General features: G+C 36.6%; 1 protein-coding gene across 1 annotated transcript in view; it reads left to right on the forward strand.

Moving 5' to 3' along the window:
* Positions 1 to 135: 135 nt before the first annotated feature.
* The window catches only part of TBCD (tubulin folding cofactor D), a gene marked incomplete at its 3' end in the record, with an annotated part of 106,669 nt that continues 80,001 nt past the window's right edge, over positions 136 to 26,803 (forward strand). The window contains exons 1-12 of the mRNA XM_010288713.1: positions 136 to 328; positions 4,242 to 4,292; positions 4,499 to 4,596; positions 5,329 to 5,430; positions 7,063 to 7,209; positions 8,060 to 8,115; positions 12,034 to 12,166; positions 20,343 to 20,388; positions 23,156 to 23,288; positions 24,467 to 24,609; positions 25,425 to 25,485; positions 25,988 to 26,062. Coding sequence (XP_010287015.1) covers positions 136 to 328; positions 4,242 to 4,292; positions 4,499 to 4,596; positions 5,329 to 5,430; positions 7,063 to 7,209; positions 8,060 to 8,115; positions 12,034 to 12,166; positions 20,343 to 20,388; positions 23,156 to 23,288; positions 24,467 to 24,609; positions 25,425 to 25,485; positions 25,988 to 26,062 — 1,238 coding nt within the window. The remainder of the gene's footprint in view (positions 329 to 4,241; positions 4,293 to 4,498; positions 4,597 to 5,328; positions 5,431 to 7,062; positions 7,210 to 8,059; positions 8,116 to 12,033; positions 12,167 to 20,342; positions 20,389 to 23,155; positions 23,289 to 24,466; positions 24,610 to 25,424; positions 25,486 to 25,987; positions 26,063 to 26,803) is intronic.

Raw genomic sequence — 26,803 nt, forward strand, 5'->3', positions numbered from 1 at the left:
CGGCGGTGTCGCCTGAGGGAGGAGCGGCTGCGGGGAGGGGTCGCCTCTGCGTCGCCTGACCCTGCTCGCGCCCAGCGCGGGGGGTAGCCTGACTGACCGGCTCTTGCAGGAAAGCGGTGACGGCCGGCCTCGGGCATGGCTTTGGGCGAGATGGATGGAGCGGGGTCGGAGCCGGAGGATGGCAGGAATCAGGAGCCAGGTATCGTCACCACAAGAAATATCCTGGAGAGTTTCACAGAGAGCCAGGAAGTCCGGGGGCTCATCGGTAACCTGAAGGAAATCTTTGGGGATCTGGTGACTCGAGAAATGACCGTGGAAAAATTCATAGGTAAGCACACCATCCTAATGGACCATATTCTTACATTGCTTAAAGGAATTTTTTACCAAAAAAGGACTAAAACGTTAATTTTGGATTAGTGATAATACTGAAGCTTTATCAACAGGTAGTTCAGGTTTATTTTTTTCACTTCATTTTCCAGATGTGTGTTCCATTATTATGTGGTACTTAACTACTGTAAATAAAAACCCACATCTTGGGTTTAAGAAATCTGAATTCTGACCCAGGTGTAGCCTCCAGTTTCCTAGTCAAATGCAGGCAATAATTTTGCTAAAGTTTGTCAAATAAAGCCATTTTTCGACCTAATTACTTGTTAAAAATGCATACATTTTGAGCTTTAAAGTGGTAATTTAATGTTTTTGCTTTTCTGTTTCATAGGAAATATGAAGGGCAGCTGACTCTATACAGATCATGTAATTCTTTCTGAGTGGAGGCAGCTTGGATCTGACTTAGTAGCTGAGCTTTTGTGCCATATAATGAAAGCTATTCTGCTTCTAGACCTCAGCTGAATATAGAAGTGGTATAATTATGTGCATGTAGCAGTGTCCTAGGTAACTAGCCTGTTATAATGCACATCTGTGTATTGGAGCCAATATTCTGACCAGATGGTTTGAAAAAGTTAATTCGAAGTTTCGTGTATTTATGAATGAAGTGGACTAACATTTTGCTAGTACTTTTGCAGAAATGGTGAAATTGCAAATACTTACAGTAAAAATATTGATCCAGTGTCTTTGACAAAAAGAAACTAGGTAGGCAAACAATAAACCAGAAAGCCCAAAATTTGGAAATCTGACCCTGCAGAAGTTACTCAGCAGAATTATGCTCAATTTGACTCTACTGACTGTTCCATCTGAGGAGGTTAATGCGGAACATGTTCAGAAAGAAGTAGCAAGAGCACTCATATTTGTGGTGATTAGTATCACAGGTGAAATGGCAGAATTTGATGGGATAGAAAAGCAATTACTGAAAAAATCTCAGTGGCTGAAAGGCCATTGTCTTCTCCAACTGATCATCTTGCTATGCTTGTCTTTCATAGTGTCTCTGTGTATTTAAATTGTATTTATGAAATTCCTGCATGCATCTCCACTCTATCACGTAAGTTCTTATGAGAAAAATTGCTTTGCTGCCCATTGAAACCTGTGACTTGCAATTCTTGGGACCAGGTCCTTTGAAGGTGGGGGGAATATTGCTGTATGATAAGTATCAGAAGAGCATATAATTTCCCAGTAAATACAGTGTTAATATACTTAAAACTGATAGGCACTGTACATCTTGTTTAATATTTGGTTATAATATTTAGTGTCATAAGGTATCTTTTAATCTTTCTTGGGCAAAATGTCCCAAATATGGTAATAGGCTAAATGTGTGGGATACAACGTTGAAGCTTAGGGAATACCTTTACTCTGTATGCAGATAACGCAGTAATCGGCACTTACAGAGGATTTTAATGCCGATCTCGAAGCATTCACAAAAACATGTGATGCTCATTTTTTGGTCAACTGTTAGAAGCAGAAGTTTGGAAGATAGCTTAATCTGCGACTATAATTTTGGAGGAAAATTTAGGAAGATTTTTTTGGAAATAATAGCATTAGAAGAACTTTTTTTCAGTTCGTTCTCTTCAGCATTTAGATTTTGGGTTTTATTTTAGAGTGTCAGACTGTGATCTGGGAAAACAATTTGGCAAGATGAGGAATTTGCTGTTAAATTCCACTTCTGCTTGAGAGCTATTGCTTTGGGTGTTGATGGAATTTCTTGTATTCACTAGTTCTGTTATTTGTACATGGCTTAAGGAATCATTATTTACAATGGGAGGTTAGTGATGATTAGGAGCTCAGGCTTCCCTCTTGATAGGAGACAGCACTATGGTATCCCAATGGAATTGCACAAGTTAGTGCAAGGATGCTGTCTGACTGGCTAGTATCTTGGAAGTGGTTGTGCAGTGTCATCCACTGGTCAACTACAGCACTGTTGAAGTTGAGTTATGTCTTAAATCTAAGAGTTGATGTGACAAGCAGAGAAAAGGGATGGAGTGCAAAACTGAAAAACAAGCAAATGCAGGAGAAAGAGAGGTTAAGAAAGTATTTTAGTTTTCTGATTAAAAAGCTATTTTCTGACCGAATACCTAAAATGGAATCATAGAATAGTTTGGGTTGGAAGGGACCTTTAAAGGCCATCTAGTCCAACCCCCTGCCATGAGAAGGGACACCTTCAACAAGAGCAGGTTGCTCAGAGCCCTGTCTAACCTGACCTGGAAAGTTTCTGGGGATGAGGCATCTACCACCGCTCTGGGCAACCTGGGCCAGTGCTTCACCACCCTCATGGTGAAAAGTTTCTTCCTTATATCTAGTTTAAATCTACCCTCTTTTAGTTTAAAACCTTTACCCATTGTCCTATCGCTACAGGCCCTGCTAAACAGTCTGTCCCCATCTTTCTTTTATCAGCCCCCTTTAAGTCCTGGCAGGCTGCAATAAGGTCTTCCCAGAGCCTTCTCTTCTCCAGGCTGAACACCGCCAGCTCTCCTAGCCTGTCCTCCCAGCAGAGCTGTTCCATCCCGCTGAGCATTTTTGTGGCCTCCTCTGGACCCACTCTAATAGGTCTATGTCTCTCCTGTGCTGAGGGCTCAAGAGCTGGAAGGACCCAGGCAGTCCCCAGCGCAATACTGGATCACTTGATCATCTCTTCTGAAATCCAACGTTAATTTCTGTAGCTGCTTTTTATTGACTCTAGGTTTAAATTGAAATGCTTTTGTTTCTAAAAACTGTGGCAAGTTGTTCTTAGTTTTTTTTCAATATTTAATTTCAATTTGTCTTTCCTCAAGTCAGTTCCTGAAAGGAAGGTAACGTATTAGGCAGCAAGATTAAGTAGTGTGAAATTTTGGAGGAGCGCAGGTAGTAATAGCTACAGTTTGTATTTGTCCAGGTTAAAATTTGTCAAGGATTCTTTGTTCTTTAGTAAAGAACATAGTTTTCTGTGTTCTATCTCAAAATAAAAAAACCTAGCTCTGAGAATTGTGACGAGCACCTTCGCTTGCAAAGTAGTACTATGTTGGGTTTTTTTCTGCTATAGTAGGGTAGCTCAAAAGAAAGAGATGAGAATTTTGCAATGCCTATACCATGTTTCAGTAGAGATCCTCAGTGGTGGAACTATGTCTTTAAGTATGTTCCAGGCATGGCAAGGAAGATAGCCTTGTGGTGAAACCCAGTGTGTCCAGGGAGAATTTCCCCATGGCTGTAATTAGCCTCAGGGTTGGAAAAGTGTCATGCTATTACAATTCTTGATGTTGAGATATCTCTTTGTGTGTGTATTTTAAAGACAATCAGTAATTTGACATGCTGACAAACAGAACAGTATGTAAAAAGTAAGGGGGATTCCATTTGTTAATGAAGAAGATGTGAACAAGAAGGCAGAAAGGTGTAAAGCAGCATCCTGGTTGTTGTGCGAGTAGGAGTGCAGCGTAAAGCTGGTACACCTGCAGCTGCAGACTGTAGTGGCTTCGTGTCCTCTGTTTGCAGAGTTCCATCAGAAGTGGTGTGCTGGTAAGTTGTGCTTAGGAAAGGAGAACCACAAAGAGCTCTGCAGTGAAGGACAGCAACAATCTCAATGATTGCTTGTTTCATCCATCTGTGGGGTTTGTCCACAGTAGTTTGAGAGACTCCTGGAAGGGAGTTCATGATTCAGTGCAGGTAAATGATTGCGCTACAGAAGTGGACAGCCTGTATTCTTATAGTCACTTCTGTGTAGTTTTCTTCCTTTTTGACATCACTTACAGGTGGTAGCAGCACTTAGCTCAAGGATACTGGAATCTTAAGCTAAAGCAGTCTAGAATCAGGGATGTATCTCACAATTAATGCTTGTAAGGGCTTTTAATTTGAATAGCTTATTACAGGTATCTTTTCCTTTTCAGGTATAATGGACAAATACCAGGAGCAACCTCACTTGTTGGATCGCCACTTAGGTAGGAATGTCATCTTTAAATAGTTTTTTGTGTATATACTTGAAAATCTGTTAAACTAGAAGGTCCATATTTGCATTACAAGATTGCTGTGGTTGATATTACTTATATTATATGACTACTATCTCCCTTTTTATTATTAAAAGCATGAGAAACTGTAAGCTAACTGCATGTAGTCTCACTTTTTTTTTTTCCTCTCCTTTCATTAGAGTGGATGATGAATTCATTGTTGGATATAGTACGGGACAATGGATCTCCTCCCCCATTAGTTCACCTGGCTTTTAAATTTCTTTACATCATTACGAAGGTAAAAAAATGCAAATTAAACATTCTGTAACTGAAACATGTAAGTTTCTAATATTTTCTTTGTTGTTGAAGTTTAAAAAAATTCACATTTTCAAAAATAGTAAAATAAATAAATAATTGTCTAATTGATGCAATGAAATGTTTTAAACTGTACTGTGAAAGATTAGTTCTCCTTTTTTATCATTTTCATGATAGCTTATGTTATTTAATGATCCAGAGTAGTAAAAATCAAGTTCTGAATGCAAAAAAATTGCAGACATTGAGATCCTGAGTGGTAAAACAAGAGTTGGAATGTTAAAAAGAAGAGTAAAGTATGATGAAGAATTAGATGGATTGTGGAATTTCCATCTGAGGGTAAGAAAACATTTTTTTGACTGTGAGGGTTGAACACTGGACTAGATTGCTCAGACAGGTCGTGGCGTCTCCATCCCTGGAGCTCCTGAATACCCTACTGGACGTGGTCCCAGGCAGCCTGCTGCAGGTGAATGTGCTTTAGCAGGAGAGTTGGATTAGATGGTCCACAGAGGTCCCTTGTTTTAAAGTTAAAGAATTATTATTCCATTAATTCTTACTAAGCTTGTGAAAACGCAAAAATCTCAAGGTATTTAAGACCTTAATTCATATCCTTGCTGTTCTTACTGCATAAGGATCATATGCAAGAAGCTTCTTTTCTTTTTCCTCAGTACTTGACAATGCCAGATGGCTTACTAAATTTTGAAACTTTCTGTTTTAGGTGAGAGGGTACAAACTTTTCCTCCCACTGTTTCCTCATGAAGTAGGTGATCTACGGCCTGTTTTGGATATGCTTGTAGACCAGAATCCAAAAGACTCTGAGGTGAGAACTTGCTGTACTTTTTGTTTCACTCTTACGTCTCCAACAGAAAAAGCTGATGAACAATGTAAGGAAAAAAAAATGGAAAAAAGTGTATAAAGTAGTGATACACCCTATCTGGTGTTAACTGAATATCTGGATTTAGTATGAAAGTCATCTTGTCAGAAGAGAAATGTCTTATTGAAGGAGAGGTCTTGTGTTGTTCTTTCATGGGATGTGTTCTAAGGATTTAGAAGCAATGGTGATAGAAGTGCGAGTAAAATCTTTAACCACTTGTATAAGGGAACAAATTAATTGAAACAGTAATAAGAAACGCAGTGAGGGTTATTGAACTTCTAAAAGGAGTAACTGAAAAGTCCTATTCCTGCAATGCATATCATTAATGGTTATGTTAATTTAGCTTGAAGTCATAAAAGTAAAATCACAGGAAACGGAGTATTTGGTTTTTATGTACTTATTCCTATTTCTTAAGGTAAACAGGCTGTTTTTTATACCTTTGGATTTTGTCAAAGTTTGTATGAGAACTTCTATTTTGATGAGGAAATGAAGACAATAGTTAATTTTCCTAGTTTAGTTTCATAAAATGGTTTATTCTATCTTCAGATCTGTGAGGGGTTTTATTTGTTGGTTGGTTGTTTTTTTAACTCCTCTTTTGAAAGGAGGGAGATGAAGGTTGGAGAAAATCGCACAATTATGGCATGAGGCATGAATTGCTTGGATTTTTGCCTTTTGATAATAATTCCTGGGTGTGGAAAAATAACACCGAATTTCACATTTTTTTTTTTGCCTCTTTGCAATTTGAAAACCAGGTGACACCGCTTCATTATGTGTCCTGATTTAGTTTTATTTGGCTGGGAATGTTCTGGGCAAGAATTCTGATTCGAAAAAATATTTAAGCAAAGAATTTTTAAGTGGGGTTTGAGATCATAGAATATGTTGAGTTGGAAGGGACCTGTAAGGATCATTGAGGCTAACTCCAAGATACCATAGTTCATATTCTTGTATTTTTGAATAAGGAAAAATAAGAATTCCAGAAGGCTTATTAAGATAGGTGAATTTTAAGAGAGATCATAATCTATTATAAGTAACAAAAATCATGGATATGAAGACAGTGATTGTACTGCTGCTCTAAATTCAAATAATTTTTTTAATAAATATTGTTGCTTCTGACCACTTTGCTGTTACTATTGATGTAGTTTTACAGATTTAAAGCTTATAAGAGTTCCTTCTTGTCTGTCTGTCTCTTCAAAACACATCTAAAGTTGTTTCAGTAAACCCATGAAAACAATACGTAAGAAATTAGGAAGAAGAACATATTTCTCTCATATTTGTGACTGGAGGGAAGGAGAAAACAGGAAAATTGCAACATGCGGTTTTCCTTTGGGAAGGAAATAAACTGGTCTAGATTTCACATTAAGAGGGGAGGGGCCATTAATTTTGTTACAGTTTTCCTGTTTAGAATCTCTTGTAGTTCTGTCTCCTTTGGTGTTACACAGCATTTGGGTTTGGAGTTTTGTCATCTTTGTCCTACTCTGAAAGTTCCTTGGAGCTAGTGGATAGTTTGTGCTCCAGGCACTTTTTTGGAATATGTTCCAGAAAATGAAGTGCATGTTTTGTTTTACCATTCTCTTCCAGACTTGGGAAACTCGTTATATGCTCTTATTATGGCTCTCCATGATATGCTTGATTCCTTTTGATCTGGCCCGTTTTGATGGAAACATTATTTCTGAGGAAGGGCATGCTCGTATGCCAACAATGGATCGCATACTTAAAATAGCAAAAGTAAGTATAATACATCTATAATACTTTCAAACCTGTGATATTTTTCTTATGCTTAATCTTTCAATATATAATATTATTAATATAATAAATTACTGTCTTTTCAGAATATTATTTAAGCCCATGTTTTCTGCATCTAATCTGTAAAGAATTTCTCTATAGTTTTGTGCTCTTCAGTGTGTTCTTTGTTGCTTTAGTGTCAGATGAGACTGTTACTTATTTTCCCTGAAGTAGTAAACTTATTTTATGACTATGATATGAATGCATGCCTTTGATTATGTTAACAGCTTTTAGCATTTGAAAATACTAGCTAGATTTTATGAAAGCCAAGCTTGATGATTTAGATGGGAAATGAGCATTTGATCAGGATGAGTAACATTGGAAGCTATGACTGCATGAGGAATTTTCAACAAAGATAAAATTTCACTCGGCGTAAGCCGAAGTGGTTAACTTGTCATCCCTTTAAGATAAAAATAAACAACAACCTTCTCCCCACAAATACCTGAACAGCTTGTGCTTTTGTCACTTGCTGCACTTTAAGTGGCTTATCACTTGTAGGCATGTAGTAGCACAAATATGACCGTAAGGTAAGGTTTCAGTAAAGGTAAATTTGCTTTGAAAGACACTGAAAGGGAGAATTTGTTGTCAGAGATACAGTTTGTTAAGTGGGAAATTTGATTTTTTACAATCGTAAGCTCAGTTTGTAATCATAATAATTACATAATATATGTAATCATAATAACGTTTGTAATAATAAATATTAAGTTGTATATTCATGTACAAAGTTGTTATGTAGTTGTTACTAAATCTACACGTATGAATTCTTTTACTATTAGTTTTCTTTTACCTTTAGTGTTACTTGGTTGTCAGCGATAAGGCTCGAGATGCAGCTGCTGTGCTGGTTTCAAAGTAAGTCTTTTTTGTGCTTCTTGGCAGAAAGGCAAAAAGCTAGCTCCCATTTCTCCTGCCATTTTTTTAGTCTGACGTGCTACTAATGACAGCATTGGAAGGACTGGAAGTTGCCAACTGTATGTGGGATGTTAAACTTGCTTGAATCAAATCCATTAGTGTGTTTATTACTTGAAATGCTGTGTTTTCTTCTGCTTACTAGAGGAACAGGTATTTACCACCAGTGATATGGACCTTCAGTGATAAAAGGATACTGATCAAATTGCCTTCTAGGGACTAGTTTATGTTACAGGGTTTCAGAAAGATACTGTTACTCTGTGTTGCTGCTGGTTTTTGCAGTGCATGGTAAATAGAGAACTGCTATTTAGTATTACTGGCTTGATGTGTCCTAGTAGTACTTAAGTTATGTAAACATAAATAGTAATGCTAGAATTTAGTTTCTTGATATCCCCCTTGTCACTTTCTTCATTCTCTCATCCAGAACAATGGATTCTGTTTTCTTCTGTCAAATAATTCATCAGATGAAACAGGTGTAGGATAATGGAACTTTCTAAATCCCATTGTAGAACATGTAAACCGTGTAAAACATGGTTGTTGTTCAGACACTGAACAATTTGTGACAGAGGTGCAGTTGTTCTGACGCTTTTTTCACCACTTCAGTAATACTGGTGCTAGAGTTGTTTATAAATTTGAAATAACGAACTTCTATATCTGTTCTTTCCTCGTCTAGTGCATTAGTGGAGATTGGTTTCATTTGTGATGCATATGCAAACCAATTACAAAGACCATAAACTGTGCTAGTACACACATATCTTTTTCCAGTATATATCACAGTACATATTGCAATATATTCTAGTGGAAGAGGGCTTTAGTCAGCTCATTTTGTCATTTGGTTTTTCTTTTCTTTTCTTTTCCTCTCTTAAGCAAGCAAAACCCCAGAATTTTTACACCAGCATATGCTCGCTCGCTCTCTCTCTACACTAGGGGGCTCTGCCAACATAGTTTTGCCAGCGTAGCTGTAGGAGCAGAGGCTCTGCAGGGTGAACAAGATGAAATGATGACAGCGGATGTGGATAGCTAGTCTGAACTATAAAATCTGTGTTACCGTTTTTCTCTGGATTAGGAGGCACTAAATTTGTGGGATTAATTGTATCAAAATAGTTGTTAAATACAACATTTAGTAGAGCACATCCTAACTGTCTTTTTGGGAAATAACTCTCCATGTACTTATTTTAAATTTATTCTGAACTTCAGTCACATGACTCAATGCTTTAGAAATTTGTATTTAGTGAGTATAATGCTACAGTTCTGAATCTGATGACAAAAAACCCCACTTCTCTGTTCTAGAACCGACAGTGTCAGGTGGAATATTCATGAAGGAGTTGAGATTAGAATTGTAGTTCTCTGGTGACTAGTCCTGAACTTTTCTGATTTACACTGAAATATTTCAGAGCAAAATTTAAGTGAATGCCTGAATCATTTGAATAGTCTTTAACAAATAATCTTGCCTGTTACATACTTATTTCCATGTGACAGAATGTAGGTTTGTTTTCTTATCCTAATTAGTTTTTGCAGTCATTTTGGAAGTGATAATGGGAATTTGCTTTTCTAGGATTTTTATATATCTGCATTGGTAATCTGCCTTGTCAGAAGTTGACAGAAGCAGAGGATTTGAGGTGAAAGTGTGACTTAGAGTGGATTATTCTTGAGCATTCATATGTGCCTGAATGTGCCATGTATATTTTTCACTTCCTAAAAACCCAGAAAAATACCCAAATCAAACAACTGTGATAGATGTTTGAAGGTACATCCAGTATTTGGAAGCCTTCTCCATCCTTACGACAGTAATTTTAAAAGATTCTTTCCTCACATTATACTAACTGAATTTGCACTTCATTTGCACTCCAGGGTATCTGTAAAACTAAATTACTAGTGGAAGCATATATAGTAATGGGATTGATTACAGCATTGCATTCAGCAAAACTTTGTCTTCATGCAGTGCCCAACCTTGGATTTCAGAGGGATTTCATAAGTACCTTATATCCTAATGCAGAGTGCTATGCAGGCATGTTATTAGCAGTTGCCTTATGTTGTCTTCACCTCCATTTTATTGGCTGAATTGATTTTTATTAAAAGTATATATTCATAACAAATAAGGTGATAGAGTACATTTAGCCGGTTCTAGTACCAGCTGCATCAAGGTGTGTAAGGCTGTAACGGGAGCAAAATTACTATTTAGTGTAGTTAAAATTATTTAGTTTATTATGAAAACACCATTTTCAAAATAGCCTAATGGTTAAAACACTTCATGAAGAATTAAAAGACCCAGATCCAAGACCTTTGGATCCACCAAGGCTTTGGTGCACTTGATTTCACTGCTTTCACATCCCAAAACAATTCTTTAATGAACAGGCATGTTTATTCTGAGCTGAGATCACTCTTTCATCTTCTTGGAGTTAGACTGTTAGGGGTAGGCAGGAAAACAGAAGTCCTAGGACAGACAGAGAGATAAGATACAGGAGTCTAACTCTGTAACAGGCTGAGTAGGAAACTCCTTGGGGACTCTGCTTTAAGGAGTTCATGAATTTAAAGTGAAGTTTAAAAATGTCAGGATCCAAGACTTCCTGTTTTCCAAAGTAATTTACTTTTCATAGGGCAAAGGAGCTGGAGGTTGTTTCATGAATTCTCTTTTCTGTCTGCTCAGTGACCTGGTGGCAGTAGGAGGAGATGAGGCTTATCCTTATCTTGCTTCTAGTCTGGAGGTTAAGGCACTCCTTTGAGAAATTAAGATTTAAACTCCTCTGGGCTGAGAAAGGGTCTAGGAACCAGTTCATCTGCTCTCTTACCTGTGCTATTGTGCAAAAGAAGGCTTTGTCCTTGCTGCTCTGTTATAAAACAAACCACCCCCCTCAACTAACCCCTCCCCCAAATCCTCACTGTTCTGTTGCTGAACACAATAGATACTGACCTTGAAGACAATTCAAGCGATCACATGGCTGCTCACTGTTTCCTGTGTTCTCTCTATTTAATATTCCCCGTTAGTTAGCTCTGGGTGCAGTTCACCATTTAATTTGTAGGTATATAAATTAACCAGATACAGGCTCTGTGTACATCCTTCTTTAAGCACTATGATTTGTACTTTGTGAGCTTTCCCATGAACCTTGTTTCCTTTGATTTAATTGAGAACAAATTTTTCTTTTTATTTAGTCTGAATCTCTGCTGGAACAGGACCCTAATTTTTAGGTGCTAAGAATACTAAATTAGATAACTGAAGCAGATGCCCTGACTGTAGCTTGGCTGGCACTGATGACGACTGAGTAGAGTTTTATGAAAGTAGTTTAACCGTGATGAACCTCTTTTGCCCCGTCTAAAATGGGTAAAAATGCATCTCTTGACCCATTTAGTGGGTTAAATAACAGGTGTTTGACCTTTTCAAATATCTGAAAAAACAAATATAATGCTGATGATTATTCTTCATGGGCCTGGCTGATAAAAGTGCAGTATGGACCAATTGTTGGTTTGCACCAATTTTCAGATTTGCAGGATAGCTCTTCTTGGTGAGAATGGTGGAGAATCCTCATATTTGTTTCAGCTTTTCACTAATTCTAATGAAAGTAATTTTTATGTGGGACCTTTGGAAAGCTTGCTTTACAGTTAAGATGAGAAATCTTTAGAATCCAAGTTTATAGGTTGGTTTGAAGTGAAAGTGAAATTCTTGGTCAGAGCCTTGTACAGAAACAGAAAAGCCAAAGACATACGATGGTTTGGAGTGTTCCCACCCTCAGCAATTTAGGAAAGATAGCCACTGGAGAATTGTTTTTAGGAACCACAACCAGTTTGGATAGCAGGAAAAATTATTTTTCATTGTCAAAGTTAGTAACTGCAGTGTTTTTCTTTTTTTTTTTTTTTCTGTGACAGATTTATTGTCCGGCCTGATGTCAGGCAAAAAAGGATGGCAGATTTCCTGGACTGGACACTTTCAATGTTATCTGAATCTTCCTTCCAGACCATGGAGGGGACTGTTGTTATGAATGGCATGCTCCAGGCTCTGGTAAATACTGTTTCTCCTTTAGAAGAGAGATGATTGTATTTATGATTGTATGATACTGCTATGGTAGATCTTTAATAGCAAGTGCACAGAAAGGTTCGTGTTTATTAAAAAAGGGTAAGATAATATACAGCTAGAATTTCCTTCACAACAGTTTTGAAGATGTAACTTCCCATGTATCTATATTTTCTTTAAGTGTTCTGGTCATCACCAAATGAAAGTGAAGTTGCCAGTATAGATACTGATAAATAACTCTCAGAAATGCTTTTAAATATCTGATTGTGTATCAGAAGTCATTTCATAAGTCAGTTTGGGTTGTGGTTTTGTTTTTGGGGTTTTTTTTTTTGCTTTGAACAAAACCTTTGAAATAAATGAAAAAATTGGGACTGTATGATGAGGTTGAGCTTCTGATATAGTAGTGGTCTCTCTTAGGCTTTGCAGAACTGGTAACCAAAATGCAAGTGGTTCTTGAAAGTTGTATCCATTCTTTCATTGTTCTAAAATATTATTCTCAATAGTTTTAATAAGACATACTAAAGTTGTTAGTGTCCTTCAATAGTCTGAAAAAATGCAGTTTCCTGTGGTTTTGCTTCCTAACCTGACCAAGTTTTTTGCTTAATGCTCCTTACCTTGTGAAATAACAGTAATTTATGACTCAGAGCTGAATTCTTAGTTTGGGTTTTAAAAGTTGTATGCTACGCATGGGAAAAAATCTGTAATACCTGAATCACTAGTATATGATAGCACTCCCCTTGTACATTCTAAGAAGCTTTTTATAAAAGCTTTCTTGTAGTTTTATACCCTTAAAACTGTTGGTGTGCATTTTGAAATACTTCAATATCAATAACAGTTTTGGTATTAGTTCCAATTTTGATGTCCGAATATATTTGGGTGGAATGGTGGAGTTTGTGTGGGTGGAGTTGTTCCTTCTTGGTTTTGTTGTTGACCAAAGTCGAGGTAGTGCAAACAAAGTCAGATTACATGTGTCTTTGCACAGGTTTAAGGATTTGCTGGTGTTTGTATGAGTTTCTATAATTTGCATAAATTTGCAGCTCTCTCTAAATAATTGCTATGAGGACTTGTATGCAGTATGTTACTAAACATCAAAGCAAAGTTCTGGAACAAGTGTGTGGTGTGTGGGGTTTTTCTGTGGGGTGTGTTTTTTTTTTTTTTGTTTGGTTGGGTTTTTTTGTTTTGTTGTTTTTTTTTTTTCCTCCAGCAGCTCTTCCAAATCAGAAGATACAAGAAATGATCTATATTTAGAATAACTTAGGACTTGCTGCTTAAGCAGGAGGAAGCATTATTTGTATGCATTGCAGTATGTTTCAAAAAGCAGAATGATGTTTCATCATTTTATTGTCAGATCTGGAAAGGGAGACTGACTGTTTGCCATTCTAGGTGCATGATGAGACCTGTAGGATGTATAATACATTAGTGTTTTGTCATAATTCCTTTGAGTTTGGCTTTGGCTCTATCCACCTGTTCATTAGTGCATACTAAGCGAAACAGGTGAATACTTAACAAGTAGAATCGAAACTAGAATGTGATACAATACACCTGGAAGCAGAAGCCTGCCTTCTTGCATTTCTGTGAATTTTTCTTGCTCTGTGGGGTAGGAGAAAGTATTTATCAGGCCAGTTTTATTTGTGTCCTACAGCTCATAAGTCTTGTTCCAGTTGCTAGGTATGAGCAGCGTGAATTTTTAAAGCCTTTACTTGCATTCAGTCTTCAATTTTTAATTTCAGTTACTGCAATGGAAGCGTGAGTTACATCATTAGGGAATAAAGGTTTTCAGAATTATATGTATGCAGGTATGTGTGCACGCAGACATGCTTAAGTGGAGTCAGAAATACTTATTTCAAGAGTTTAGTATTAAGAATTTTTAACACACTTCTAACAATAGTATGTTGTTAAACCAAAAATATAAGAGGAAAATAAAAGCAGTGTTTAAGTAAACCTTTTCTCTTAATCATGCAAGATTCTAACAGTCTGTACAGAAGCATAATAAGTTATTGGTAAGTGTGTAAAGCAGAACACATCCTCATGAGGCACAACTAAAACTTGTGTCAACAAGCTTCAAAAATTCGTTGCCCTTGGATTCCTCCAGCAACTTCTTACTTCAGTAGTCAAACTGTAGTTTCCTGGGCATTTCTCTCTGAACAAGCAGGAGAAAAAAGACCATTTTTCAGTTTCCAGTCAGTACAGCAAAGCAGGTTTCGGGCATGTAACAGGTTTTGGGAATGTCACCCACCAAGGTGGGGATAAAAAGTCTTTCTCTCTCTTCATCGGATCGGTTTAGGGCTGCCCCTAACGGGTGAATTTCAGTTGGGTTATGATATTATGCTGCTTACGGTCTGCATTTAGGAAATAGCTTGTAGTGAGATTGGCTTGGCAAAACTGTTTTAAAAAGACATGCGAAACTCTTGCATTTCAATGAACTGAAACTGCAAGTTATGTACGCAGTGAGTAGTTCAACGTTGCTGCACTTTGATCTGCCTCTTCGTGGCCTTAAGTCTTGGTGATTAGGTATGCTACTGTTTAATCTAACTCAGCATTATGTGTAGAACATGTACTACTGTTTCATGATTCTTGTTGAAACACGCAGCCTGCATTACATATTTTAATTCCACCAATGCTTTTTTCTTTTTTTTTCTTTACACCTGTCGTCAGTAATATATCATTTCACAACAGGTGTGCACTAGCAGGAAACTTTGCTTACAGTATGTCAGATTTGTTTTTTAAAACTGCCCTCTTTTGTTGAAACTAACATTGCAATGTTGAATTAACTTAACTTTTGTGCTTGGATACCTTGTATATTTGAAGGATTATAAATGTTGGCTTAATAAGAAATTGCTACACTTTTTTATAACATTTGTTTACTTGAAGGAAACTTCTAACCTGTTTCAAGAATCTGCATTTTAAATTCTCTTGGTCTGGAGGTTTGCTTTTAAACCTGCCATTATATCAAACAGCTTTTTAGTTATTGCTGCAGGGTGTAGCACTCCCAGTTCTTGCGTGACAGAGATGTCATCATGTTGAGGTAGCCTTGGGCATTGAAACTTATTAAACCTTATTTGTTTTATAAGTGATTCAGTATACAAGTGTGAGTAATAATTAAAAAAAATAAAACGCCCTACACAGTGATCTGATGAAACTTGAGAGTCTTAAGAACAGGGCATTTCCCTGAGCTGTCTCTAATGCAAAAGTTATTTAGCAATAGCTACATGCTTATGTAAATTTTGCTCCAGGGAAGAAAGAACTCTCTAAGTCTATTCTTTCAGACCCAGAGGCACAAAAATAGAATATTTCCAAATAGAATGTTTCCCAAGTCTCTATATTTTTGGCATTCTCAAAGAATTAGCGATGCTAGGATTGTCTGTTGGCATTATTTTTTTAAAAAGGTGCTGTTGCTTAGTGGTTTGGTGATAAAGATATACAAAAAGCAGTGCTGATAGAAGGAGAAGAAAAAAAATTCTGCTGTCTGCAGATACCAAGGGCACTGACCCCTTTCTGGTCATACTGTATCTTCTCTCCTCCTGAATGGCACAGAGTACTCTAATGCGGCCTTGTCTGATACTTCTGAGGTTTTTTCCTTCTCACCAGAAGTACTGTGGTTAGTTCAAGGTTCAGAAGTTCTGTTATCATAAGACTCTTTCTTGTTAGAATATAGTACTGTCTCAAGCTGCTGTTTTTTTTATTTCCAAGTATTTAAAATCTGTGTTTTTGAGTAGTCTTGTTAAGATGGAAAGGAACCATTCTGTTAGCTCTCCATGTGTTAGTCTAAACTTTTCAGGCTTTCAACTCTTAAATAACTAAGACTTGATGAAAACTGAACTCCTTTTGCCACCCATTTAACTGGGCTCTGTGCTGAAGTTTGTCAGCTCAAGTACCATGTTGATGATCAATATCCTGACAAATGTGTGTGACATGCAGAAGGAGTACTACTTGTGTTGAAGACATAATAAGACTGAGGGCTTTAACTAATCTATTTTACCATTAGCAGCACATATAATTCATTAAATATTCTCTACTTTCAGGTGAACTTACTGTTCTGACAGCATGTCCTCCCTCACCTTGTTTACCTCCCCACATCTGGCCTGGAGGCAGCTGATTGCTTTCCCTGGACCTGGATGTTGTGTGACTACTAGGGGGTGCTCCAGAGTAATGAAAGATATCATTTTCTTCTCTTCCCATAGAGGCTGAAATTATCCTTCCAATCCTTAAGTTGGTTGGTTACAACCAGAGGGTAGATTCAGACTTGTGTCTCCTGCTCGGCAGGAAGATGTACTTGCTACCAAACAGTCAGGCCATCCTTAATGGTGATTTGTATAGCTTGGGGAACATGTCCTGGAGATGATCCTGGCTGATATATCTCATGAAGGTCGGGCCTAAAGTGGGTTATGCAGACAATTGGAAGGTGTGGTGTGTTTCTTCTGTGATTACTAAGAAACTAGGCTTTGTTTTCCTTGCACCATGCTATTTCTAAAGCAAAACCAGACTTGACAGTCGTCATTGCTTGCACACCACTGATTTTCTCTAATTTGTAGGTGGCTTAATTATTTATAAGAGAGGGAGTCACATACTTTTCAACAGTTCAACAGGTTGGGTAAGTTGGTGTATGCTGTATGTCCTCATTAAAGTGAAGAGACCATGGCGTAACCTTGATTGCCTGGATACTCCAATAGACAGGCTCCTTACTTTCAGTATTGTTAGTTGCTGACACTAAAATGTCTATGCAGGTGGCAAACCAAGCTTATTAATTATTTTGTTTGTATCAGATTTTTTGAAATGGTGTGCCTTGGATGTTTGTCTTCCTTCAAGGCAGGAAGTTTAAGCTGAATACTGTAATGCTGATTTGTCCTTTTTTCTATAGGTTCTTTTATATTTTCTGTTCATGCATCATGTACTTTTCTTTTTTATATAACCCCTGTAAGCTCCAGGTTTGCAGGATTTTTCTGAGACAGTAACTTTGCCTTACATGCATGACTGTTTGTAGCACATTAGATAGGAAAATACATTTCTTTTAATTTTTTTTTTTTTTTTCTTCTCCCTGAAGACCAGCATCAGTTAAAGTGCTCTTTTATTTACTCTGGAAAACATATCCACTAAGCTCAAAAGTTTGGGTGATTTGGGCTTGTGAATGCTTTGACTATTAAATAGGTAATGAAAACTTCTTTTCTTGACATTTCTACAATCAGAAAAAAAAACACAGACACTGGATTTCCTGCTGTGTTGAATATTTGAAGAGTAGCTCTCAACAGTTTGGCTATTACCTGTTTACCTCTATAAAAACTGTTTTTTTAAAATGGCTGTTAAACTTTTCTCCAGTACAGAGAAATACCCGATGTATCACTTGCTGAAACACCAGTGACCTGGTAGCAGGTTATATCAGACCTGCAGTGTATGTTAGTGGATGCAAACAGAATTTTCTTTCCTTTCAGAAATTTGTCATTTTCAGCTGTGTTTATTCCAAAATCAGTTGGTAACATATTTTATTGAACAAAAAATATGTAAATATTAAAGCCCATTCTTTTAAAGTTTACTTATTAATTTAAACACAGTAGTTATGGTGTTCTTTAGTTAATTTTTACTTCCCCTAAAAACTTGTATCGATAAAATAAAATCACAGAATCCGTAACTCAATTGATTTACAGCAGGTACTATGATGATTTTAACATCTGAAAGTATATTATAAATCCTTGCAGTATTTTGTTTGAGACTAGATGTTCTGTGTTGAATATTAGATGTGAAAATGGTTTATTATTTAAGTATGTAGTGAAACTGCTGTAGGGAAGCAATGTATGTTTCACTTTTTTGTTCAGAAAATAATAGAAATGGTTGTGAAATGGAATCTGTCAAGTTCACTGTTCTAAATTGATTCATAGGTATGTGAGGCTGTTTTCTGACTGTTTTTTTAGAAAAGCGTTAAAAAAAATTATTGTACAGTATTTGCAGAGTTTTCTCAATTCCTGCTTGTGTGTGGGTTAATTTCTTCCCACATCTTGCTCTAGAGGTACCTTCTAGTTACGTTTTTCCTGAGGAGTCAGAACTGAATTCAAAGTTGGCCTTAAGGATGTGAAAACTCATGGAGAAACTTGTAGAAAGATGCCAGAATTTAGGAACTACGTAAGACTGAACATGTGTAGATATTTCTTGAGGATTCTCTTCCACCTTTGCAGGAGTTCCTAGGCAATATGCTGAGAAGTGTGAGCGCAGACATCCAAATGCATTTGTCCAGGACCATTCCCAAGGCTATATTAAAAAGCTGTTTCTGTACCACTACATCAGGAATTATACTGTGTTTTGTTTTGTACTGATATGCTTCAGTATCATCCTAACAATTTAGGGGCAGCCTGTGTGTGCCTTCAAAACAGTATTTGCTCTTAACTGGGCTTTTACAGAAAAAGGAGAAGTAATTGTGAAGATAAGGCACTGCAGAAATGCTGCAGTATCTCCTAGCATCTGCTACAAACTTGCTAACCTTGTGAAGAAACCATCTAATAGGTTTTTAAAGCGGAACACAGGAACAAAGTGATGAAAAAATGAGCTTCTGCATGCTTCATCAAAGAGGTAGAAAATCTTAGAGGTGCTCTAGATTTGTTAATTACACCAAAGATTTGCAGATTTTCTGTTGTATTTTCTTGAGGCTTTATATTTATTTTTTCTGGATACTGGTATGGTATATTGATAAAAGCTATGCTATATTTATACCATTTGTGTTGGTAGTTATTTCTGTTAGCTGTTCCTCTGGGCCTGAAGTAGTTCTGTAGCATTACTGCTTTGTAAATGTAGTTTTTAAAGGATGCTTTACGATTGCATAGTTACTGGTGAAAGCATTAAAAATCTTAAAGAATTCAATATATATTATCAAATTCCCCTATATAGCTTATAGTAGAGCTGATCAGAAGTGCTAATTTAGGATCCTAAAGTGCAATTTGGTAGCAAAACAAAATAGAATGGGTACATAGCCTAAAGGTGTTTTTATTGCCTTTGTTGCTCTTAACCACACCTGCAGTACGGGAGGCATGTGTGTGTTTGGTATGTGTGAGAAAGTACATATTTTTAAGGTAAGTCTGTTCTTGTTTAACTCCTAGGCATATTTATTGAGGAAGACTTTTCTTCTGGTAAATGACAAAGCAAAGAAAAAGAAGTGACTGAACACAGTAGTTTTGATGCATACTAAATGAATTGAGGAAACTTTCAATGTGTAACGTGTTTTTGTCAGATGATAATAGTACATTTGTCTCGCTGTAGTGCTGGGGCTTAATCTTACTGGGACATTTAATTGTATATAAAATTATTTTGGAAGCTCTTTGCTTCTTTAAATCCTTTGGCGCAGGAATTAAAGTTCGCCTGTTGGAGGTATATTTGTAGCAGGCTTGCAGTCAGTGATTTCTGTAGCTGGTTTTGTTTAATTAAGTTCTCAAAAGCTGTTGGAGAAACAGAGTAAATACTCAGCAGTTTAGCCTGTACTGCATCCTGTCTGTCAGAGTGTAGTTGCTACTAATAATTAAGCTCGCTGACATGTGTCCACCTGTCCGGCTTCTTAGCAATGACCAAAGTGTTGATGTGTACTGTGTGCTGGATTGTCTAAATCATGAGCAAGGCTTGTTTGGTTTGGAGTCATTCAGTGTCAGGAATTCCCAAATGGGATATAGAGTTCCCTTAGTTCTTCTGCCTTTCTTCATGTTCTACAAATTCTGCTTCACTTTTTAGAGGTTCAAAGCAACATGAGCTGTTTGAGATAATAAGTGCTGTGGTTGCACCGACGTTGCACTCGTGTGACCAAGCACTGAGCTGGATGGTTCAGAGAGCTGAGCTGGCTGAAAACTAGTGCCTTTTTTTTTTTTACCCCCTTTTGCCCCCCCCCCCCCTTTTTTTTTTGTTCTTTCTTTTATTCTCTCTTGAGTGTTTTCTGGCTAACTCAGCTCACTGAGTTGGCTGCCTATGTGATTGTATGGATGGGAGGGGAGGCCTGGGCTACAGTATCCTTGACTTGCATTGACTTACAAAGAAGTAAAACTGCACCCCGAGACTCTCTTCCTTTTATGCTATTTAAATTAGTAAACACTACAGATTATTACAAGAACGTTAAAAAGTATGTTAGAACTACATGCTTGACATATTGTGCTTTAGAATCTCTACATTCTCATGTCTGTTTTCCCTATTTTAATTGTAGGCACAGTTATTTAAACATGGCAAAAGAGAAGATTGTTTACCGTACGGTAAGTTTGTAATATCCCGTTTTCTGTTTTTAAAGCCATTCCAATAAAAAAAGGAAAGAAAGATTAAACTGATAACAAGTGGTGCTGTAAAGAGTGAAATCAACAGGCAAGTTATAAGGCATGCAAAATGAGGGGAAAAAAGAAGAGATGACAAAGTGAGGGAGGAGCAGACACCACTGGGAAATGTTATGTTGCAACGGCTCATCAAAGAATTTGGCAGGTGATCACATTGGCCATTGCTATAATACAGGAGCTGAAGACAACATATAAACTATAAGATGTGGAAGATATTTTTAAAAATGCATTAGAACATAAACTGGTTTTATAAATATTACTGCTGAAAATTTTGCAGAAAAATCTTGGAGTTTTAACATAGCACAGGATTTTGGAAAACCCAAGTTTAAGGAACCTGCTTTATATAGGAACCAGCTGGAATCATGCAGTGATACTGTTGAAATGAGAGAAAGTTTTTAGTGAAAAGAGATTTAGTGAAAAGGATGCAATTAGGGATAGGCAGGTACCCGAAAGGAGAGCATAAAAGTTTCTGAACAGTGTAGCTGCATGTTGGAATTATAATTCATCTCATGGTGAATCCTGGAATGTGTTCAGAACTGACTGCAAAATAACTTGTTTGTTTTTTATTGATAGCAGTAAAGAGAGGTAAGGAAAGATAATGGCTAATTACAAAACACTACAAAAGACCTTGTCAGTTTTGTGGACCTTATCAAAGCACCAGAAATGTGGTTTGTGCTATTCATGGGAATCAAGCAATGATGTAAAACTTGCTTCAGAATGCTTATGATTTTACTTAATGGAATTATTTTGACTTCTGAGACGAAACTTCATACACCTAATGCTGGAAATAGTTTCATTCTCCCAGTTGCTCTCTGAGATGCAGATGCGTCTTTACAAAATGCCTGAGATATGGGTAAAGATGGAGATAAGATAGTGAAGACAAACAGAATGGAATGACTATGTGCTGTACAGCTGGTCAGGAACAAACAGCAAATAGTGAGGAATGTCATCGCATAGCAACAGCAGGCAGCACTGTGGAAGCTTAAAGAGTAATGAGACTGACAGATAAGCAGGATAGTAAACAGGCTAGATGAAATATATTATACACAAAATTATGTAATTTAAAAGATACAACTGCATAACAAAATAGTCATAATCGATACGAAAAGAAGGTATTTGGCTCACGACATTAACCCTGCTGGTAAAATTAAATGTTTTGGCCTGTGGCGTGTAGAAAGAATATTAAGTGGTTACGACTCTGGTAATAAGAGAAAAGTCAGGGGCATACCAATGAATAAATTTACAACAGAAAAGATGGAATGCTCGCAACTAAGAAACAAATATTCACACAGAAACTGGTGAGGATAAGAAAATGCGAGAGACAAAAAATACAAAAGATTTTTTAGAGACCACAGGTTATACAGGATCTGAGGATCAAATAGGAAAAAAATAAACAAATGTCAAAGGAAGATATTTGCAATATAGGACTTGATTTAAAAGTAAGCACTAGTCCTGCGGCCATTTGCATGGGTCTATAGATATTTTAGTGATTCAAGAGTTGGCAGGACTTGGAAGAGGCTTATGTTTATGTATTCTTAATTTTTTCTCTATCTTTGAGTATTGATGTTTCTGCAGTTTTGTTCTCCTAAACCATTAGTCTCTCTAGTTTTTACAACTGCAAAAAAAATCCAGGTTGCTGGAAGGTATCGAAGTAATAGTCATTACTGGCTTTACCTTTTAGTCTTCATGTATTATTTTATTAATATTTTAGTACATCAGGATAAATCATAAGCCGTTTTAAAAACGGTGAAGATTTTTTTCAAGTCACATGTCCTTCAGTTTCTCAGACTTTGAAACAGTTGTTTTATCTTTGATCTCTTAGTATTTTGAAAACCCCGATATGAGGCTGGAGTAAGATGTTGCAGAATATTTTGCCAATATGAGTCCATGTTTGCAGTGCTTATGGCAAGAATGATAGGTCCTTCAGAGCCCAAGCTGTTAGTCTCTGTTAACTGAAGATCAGCCTTGGAAACAATCGTTAATTGTTTCAGGCTGAAAATGCAAAAGGACTGTTTTATTTGTAGCAGGAAGTTGTTCCTTGTGAAAATTTTGAATCCTGGAACTTTATACTCATTAATCCAAGAGTCTCCTTTCGTCTATGTTTTTTTTACTTTGCTGGACAAATAACTTTGTTACCTTTGATGTGCACAAATGAAAGGTTTTGTTGCTGACTGTTTACACGTACATAGTATTTCTCATGTCTAAATGTTTATGGACATTCATTGTCATAAAAATTTCTGTGCCAGAGGAGTTAAGTTGGTGCTGCCTGAAAATAATAAATGAGGAAAGGTAATGCTTTCTTAGTATGCAGAAACTGGCTGCAGAGTAAATAAATTACATTTTCTGACTCCTGGTTCTGTTAGACTACTGAAAATCCTTAGACCCCGAAAGGTACTTGCATGTGTTACTTCCAGTGAGAATTAGAGGCATAAATACTTCTGGAGTCTAGATTCATGATAATTTTCATAGTCAAAAGTACTCCTTAAAGCAATCCTTCCTGTTTGGTAGGTGAAGGATATTAGCACTATTTGACCAGTGTCAAAGCTACTACAAAGTAGGTAATAAGGCATTTGCATTTCAGTAATACCTTTAAAAATCTAAATCTTGTCAAGAACTTTCAAAACTTTACAAAATTTTCATGCTGAGATTTTTTTAAAAACAGTTTTTCTTGCATGTTTATTTTCTTTTACAGCTGCTACTGTACTTGAGTGTCTTGATAACTGCAAGCTGTCAGAAAGTAATCAGATGGTTCTTCGCAAGCTAGGGATGAAACTTGTTCAACGACTTGGACTGACATTTGTGAAACCGAAGGTAGCAAAATGGAGGTTAGTTTAAAGCTCGAACAGTTTTAAAAAAAAAAAAAAAATCCAAAAGCACTCAAAAACCTTAAAAATACCTGAATTCATACCTTTGACCACTGGTTTTCTGTCCTCCTATCCTTCTCTCCCCTAAAAGATAAAGAAAGAAATCCCCATGTTACTTGTGAATGAACACATTCTTCATTTGCACTGTTTGGAAGAAGTAGATTTCTTCTGCTGTATTTAGTTTCCTGTAATTTCTTTCAATTTTGGTATAGTACAACTAGTGCTGTGACACGCCAAATCTTTTGACTTTTCAAGTTGTACATTACACAAGCAGAAGCCTGTTCCTATATAATGCATAACTTGGTAAAGATGGGAAGACAGTGACCTTTGTTACTGAAGTTGATTTAGTACAATTTTGTAAGAGTGAACATAACTTTTTCCATTACATAATTCTACCCTGATTTGATAGAAAGTTCACAGGGGAAAAGTGGTTTGCAATCCCACTTTCGTTTTGCATATTAGTCAGGTTTTGGTGTCTGGTTTTACCTGTTGCCAGAGGGCAAACTCTTTTCTAGATTTCTCGCACTGATATTTTAAAATTGCAGGCTCCCTTGGTGACTATTTTTATTGTATTTCTTCTACCAACTTTTGAGAACGTCCTTAGGCATAGAAAATTCTTTTTAGGTGGAGCGTGTACCTTGCCCAATGGCAAAAGTCAGTTTAGCATGTAAAATATCTTTTGTAAGAATGTATCTATACCACAGGCTAAATATCTGAGTACAGCTTGGGCAGAAAGTACTGAGCTAGTTTTAACTTTAAAAAAACCCAACTTTTAATAAGTTGATTTTATTAATTTTTTTTTTTTTAAGTTTTGGAGAGGTTTTTAGGGCATGGGAATTTTGCCTCACTTTATTTTCAGCAGTGGAAAGTAGGTTATACTGAAACAGGAAAGGGAGAGATAATGAAAAGGAACCATTTAAATAGTCTAGCTCTTCTCACCTTGGAAAAGAGACAAGTGGGTCAAGAGGAAGGAGCATGGGATACTTTTCCCTTTCCTTTAAAACAACCACCAAATAAGTGGAGAGCTGTTACACTGGGAGGTGTAGTAACTTGACAAGCAGGCTTTATGACAGTATGCACCTATTTCAGTTGGAACTTAAATCAGAAAAATACATTAACTGTGTCTGTTTCTTGTGCAGATACCAGCGTGGTTGTCGATCTCTGGCTGCCAATCTGCAAGCACAGGGTTCAGTTGTGCAGAATCAGATGATAACAGTTGCTGCTAATGAAGCTGACGATGAAGAGGAATATGACATTCCAGGAGAGATTGAAAATGTTGTAGGTGTGTTAAAACTGAACAAAAATTATTGTAAGGCCTGCAAATTAAACATATATTGGAAAGTAACCTACTTAGTGCTAAGCAAGCCATGTGGGTGTTTGTGCTAATGTGCATAATTGAAAAGGCTATAAAATTTCAATCTATGCTACTGATGAAAATATACTGTATTTTTGTCAAATTATTTGGATTTCAGCATCTCAAGCAGAAACTCAATACTGTAACATTTGTTGTGAGACTGGGGGATGGAGTTATTGAAATACATTCTAGCAATTTTTTCCAGTAATATGAAAGAGATATCTTGAATCTTTCACAGATGGAAGGATGAATTAAAATTCATATTGAAAAATAAACCAAAAAATTGTGTTGAATGAAAGCTAAGGAGTTATGGTTGAAACTTTTAAGCTGTGGTAGTATCAAAGGAGCCACATTTTTTTTAACAGTATGCAGTCATGCAGCAGGTCCTCTGCTAGCTTGCTGGTGGATATGCTGTGAATTGGCAAAAACTGCATCAGAAGACTTCTATAACTGATTAATGTAATGAACCACTGAAAAAAGCACCATGGCCTCCATTTTGAATCTTCTACAGTACTTAAAATTTCAAACCAAATTTTCTCTTTTAGAAAACGATATTGTCATCTTTCTTGTTTCTTTGATTTCAAGTCATGCTTGTGTGACATATAGAAGAATCTGGATACAAATATTTTTATTTAAACTAGGGGGCAGTTATGTTAAGAGGAAAATGAGTTTTGAACATTTTAAGAAAACTTTCTGTTCTTAAATGAGAATAATCTGTTTTGTTTAAATAAAATTATCTGCAGAGCAATTGTTGGTTGGACTGAAAGACAAAGACACTATTGTCAGGTGGTCTGCAGCAAAAGGGTAGGTTTTTTATGGTTACTCTCAAATAATAAATTAAAGCAAGCAACATAGAAATACAGTCTGATGTAATCCATGATTGCTAATTTGTGTGTATTGTCAATATTCACAGTTACTTCAAATGGCTTTAGCACAGCTCATGGTATAAAGCCATGTTTGTGTCTTGTTCTGGGTGCGTATGAAATTGGGCTAGTCTTCAGCAAAATTTCAGATGGGTTTGGAAATAAACATTCTGGATAAAACTTGACTTGAAGGCTATAAAGTAGCATGTCTTCAAAATGTGTTTTTTTCTTCCACTTTAAAAAAATGTATTTCTGTGTTAAGTTTGTTACTGTGTAGCTTTTGCTTCAAGTTTTTGCTTTTTTTGTTTTAGGGTAGTACATTGTCTTTTTGAAGTCAGTCATCTTATTGTAAATTTCCAGTAACTGAATTTTTTATTGGACTTACTCATCAAATGCAGTACTAATGAATCACTCTGTGCCTTTTTTTCCCACCACTTCTATAGAATTGGTAGAATAACTGGAAGACTTCCAAAAGAATTAGCTGATGACGTGATTGGGTCTCTGTTGGACTGTTTTAGGTAAAAATCTTATTTCATATTTTACATGCATCTGAAAACATGTCTGCTTGTGAAGCAAGAGGACAACAGTTAGGAAGACAGATGTAAAAATCTGTAAAATTTGTTGCCCTTCTCCCACATTTCAAAATCTTCTAAAGCATGAATGTGCTAAATAAAGAAATTATTCCTAATGCTTCATCTTGACCCCATTCTAAAGCGATGTGGAAGGACTGACGTTGAACTTTGGAAAAATAAAGATAAAAAATTACTAACTTGCTGCTTTAAAAATTTCTGGTGTGCTCATGCCTTCAGTGTTGTGTGCATCTTCAGAAACATAGTAGAATTGGAAATTAAGGGTTCTGAGGATCGCCAGAGATAAGCAATCTCTATGTGAGGGGAGGTTAAAGCATCTAGGAAGAGTGAGGAACAAATGGAGTATAATAGAGGTTTATGAAATCATGAATGGCATGGAATGATTGCCCTCTAGATTTTATACTATTAGAAGCAAAGTAAAGTAGCAGGTGGCAGGTTTGAAATACAGAAAAGGTGGTGGTTATTCACACAGCATATAGTTAAACGGTAAAAACTTCTTGCTGCAGGATGTTGTTTGCCTGAACAAAAAAACATTTTTCTTTTCTGCAGACTTGTCCACAATCTGCCAGAGTTTGGAAGCGTTTTGGAGAATGTTGCAGTATCTTTATCCTATACCAAAGGAATGTACTCTTAGCTGTGTGAGAGAGAGGCTTTTGGGCTAGCTGAAAG

Source organism: Phaethon lepturus, unplaced genomic scaffold, assembly GCF_000687285.1.
Source record: "Phaethon lepturus isolate BGI_N335 unplaced genomic scaffold, ASM68728v1 scaffold22060, whole genome shotgun sequence".
NCBI classification, from domain to species: Eukaryota; Metazoa; Chordata; class Aves; order Phaethontiformes; family Phaethontidae; genus Phaethon; species Phaethon lepturus.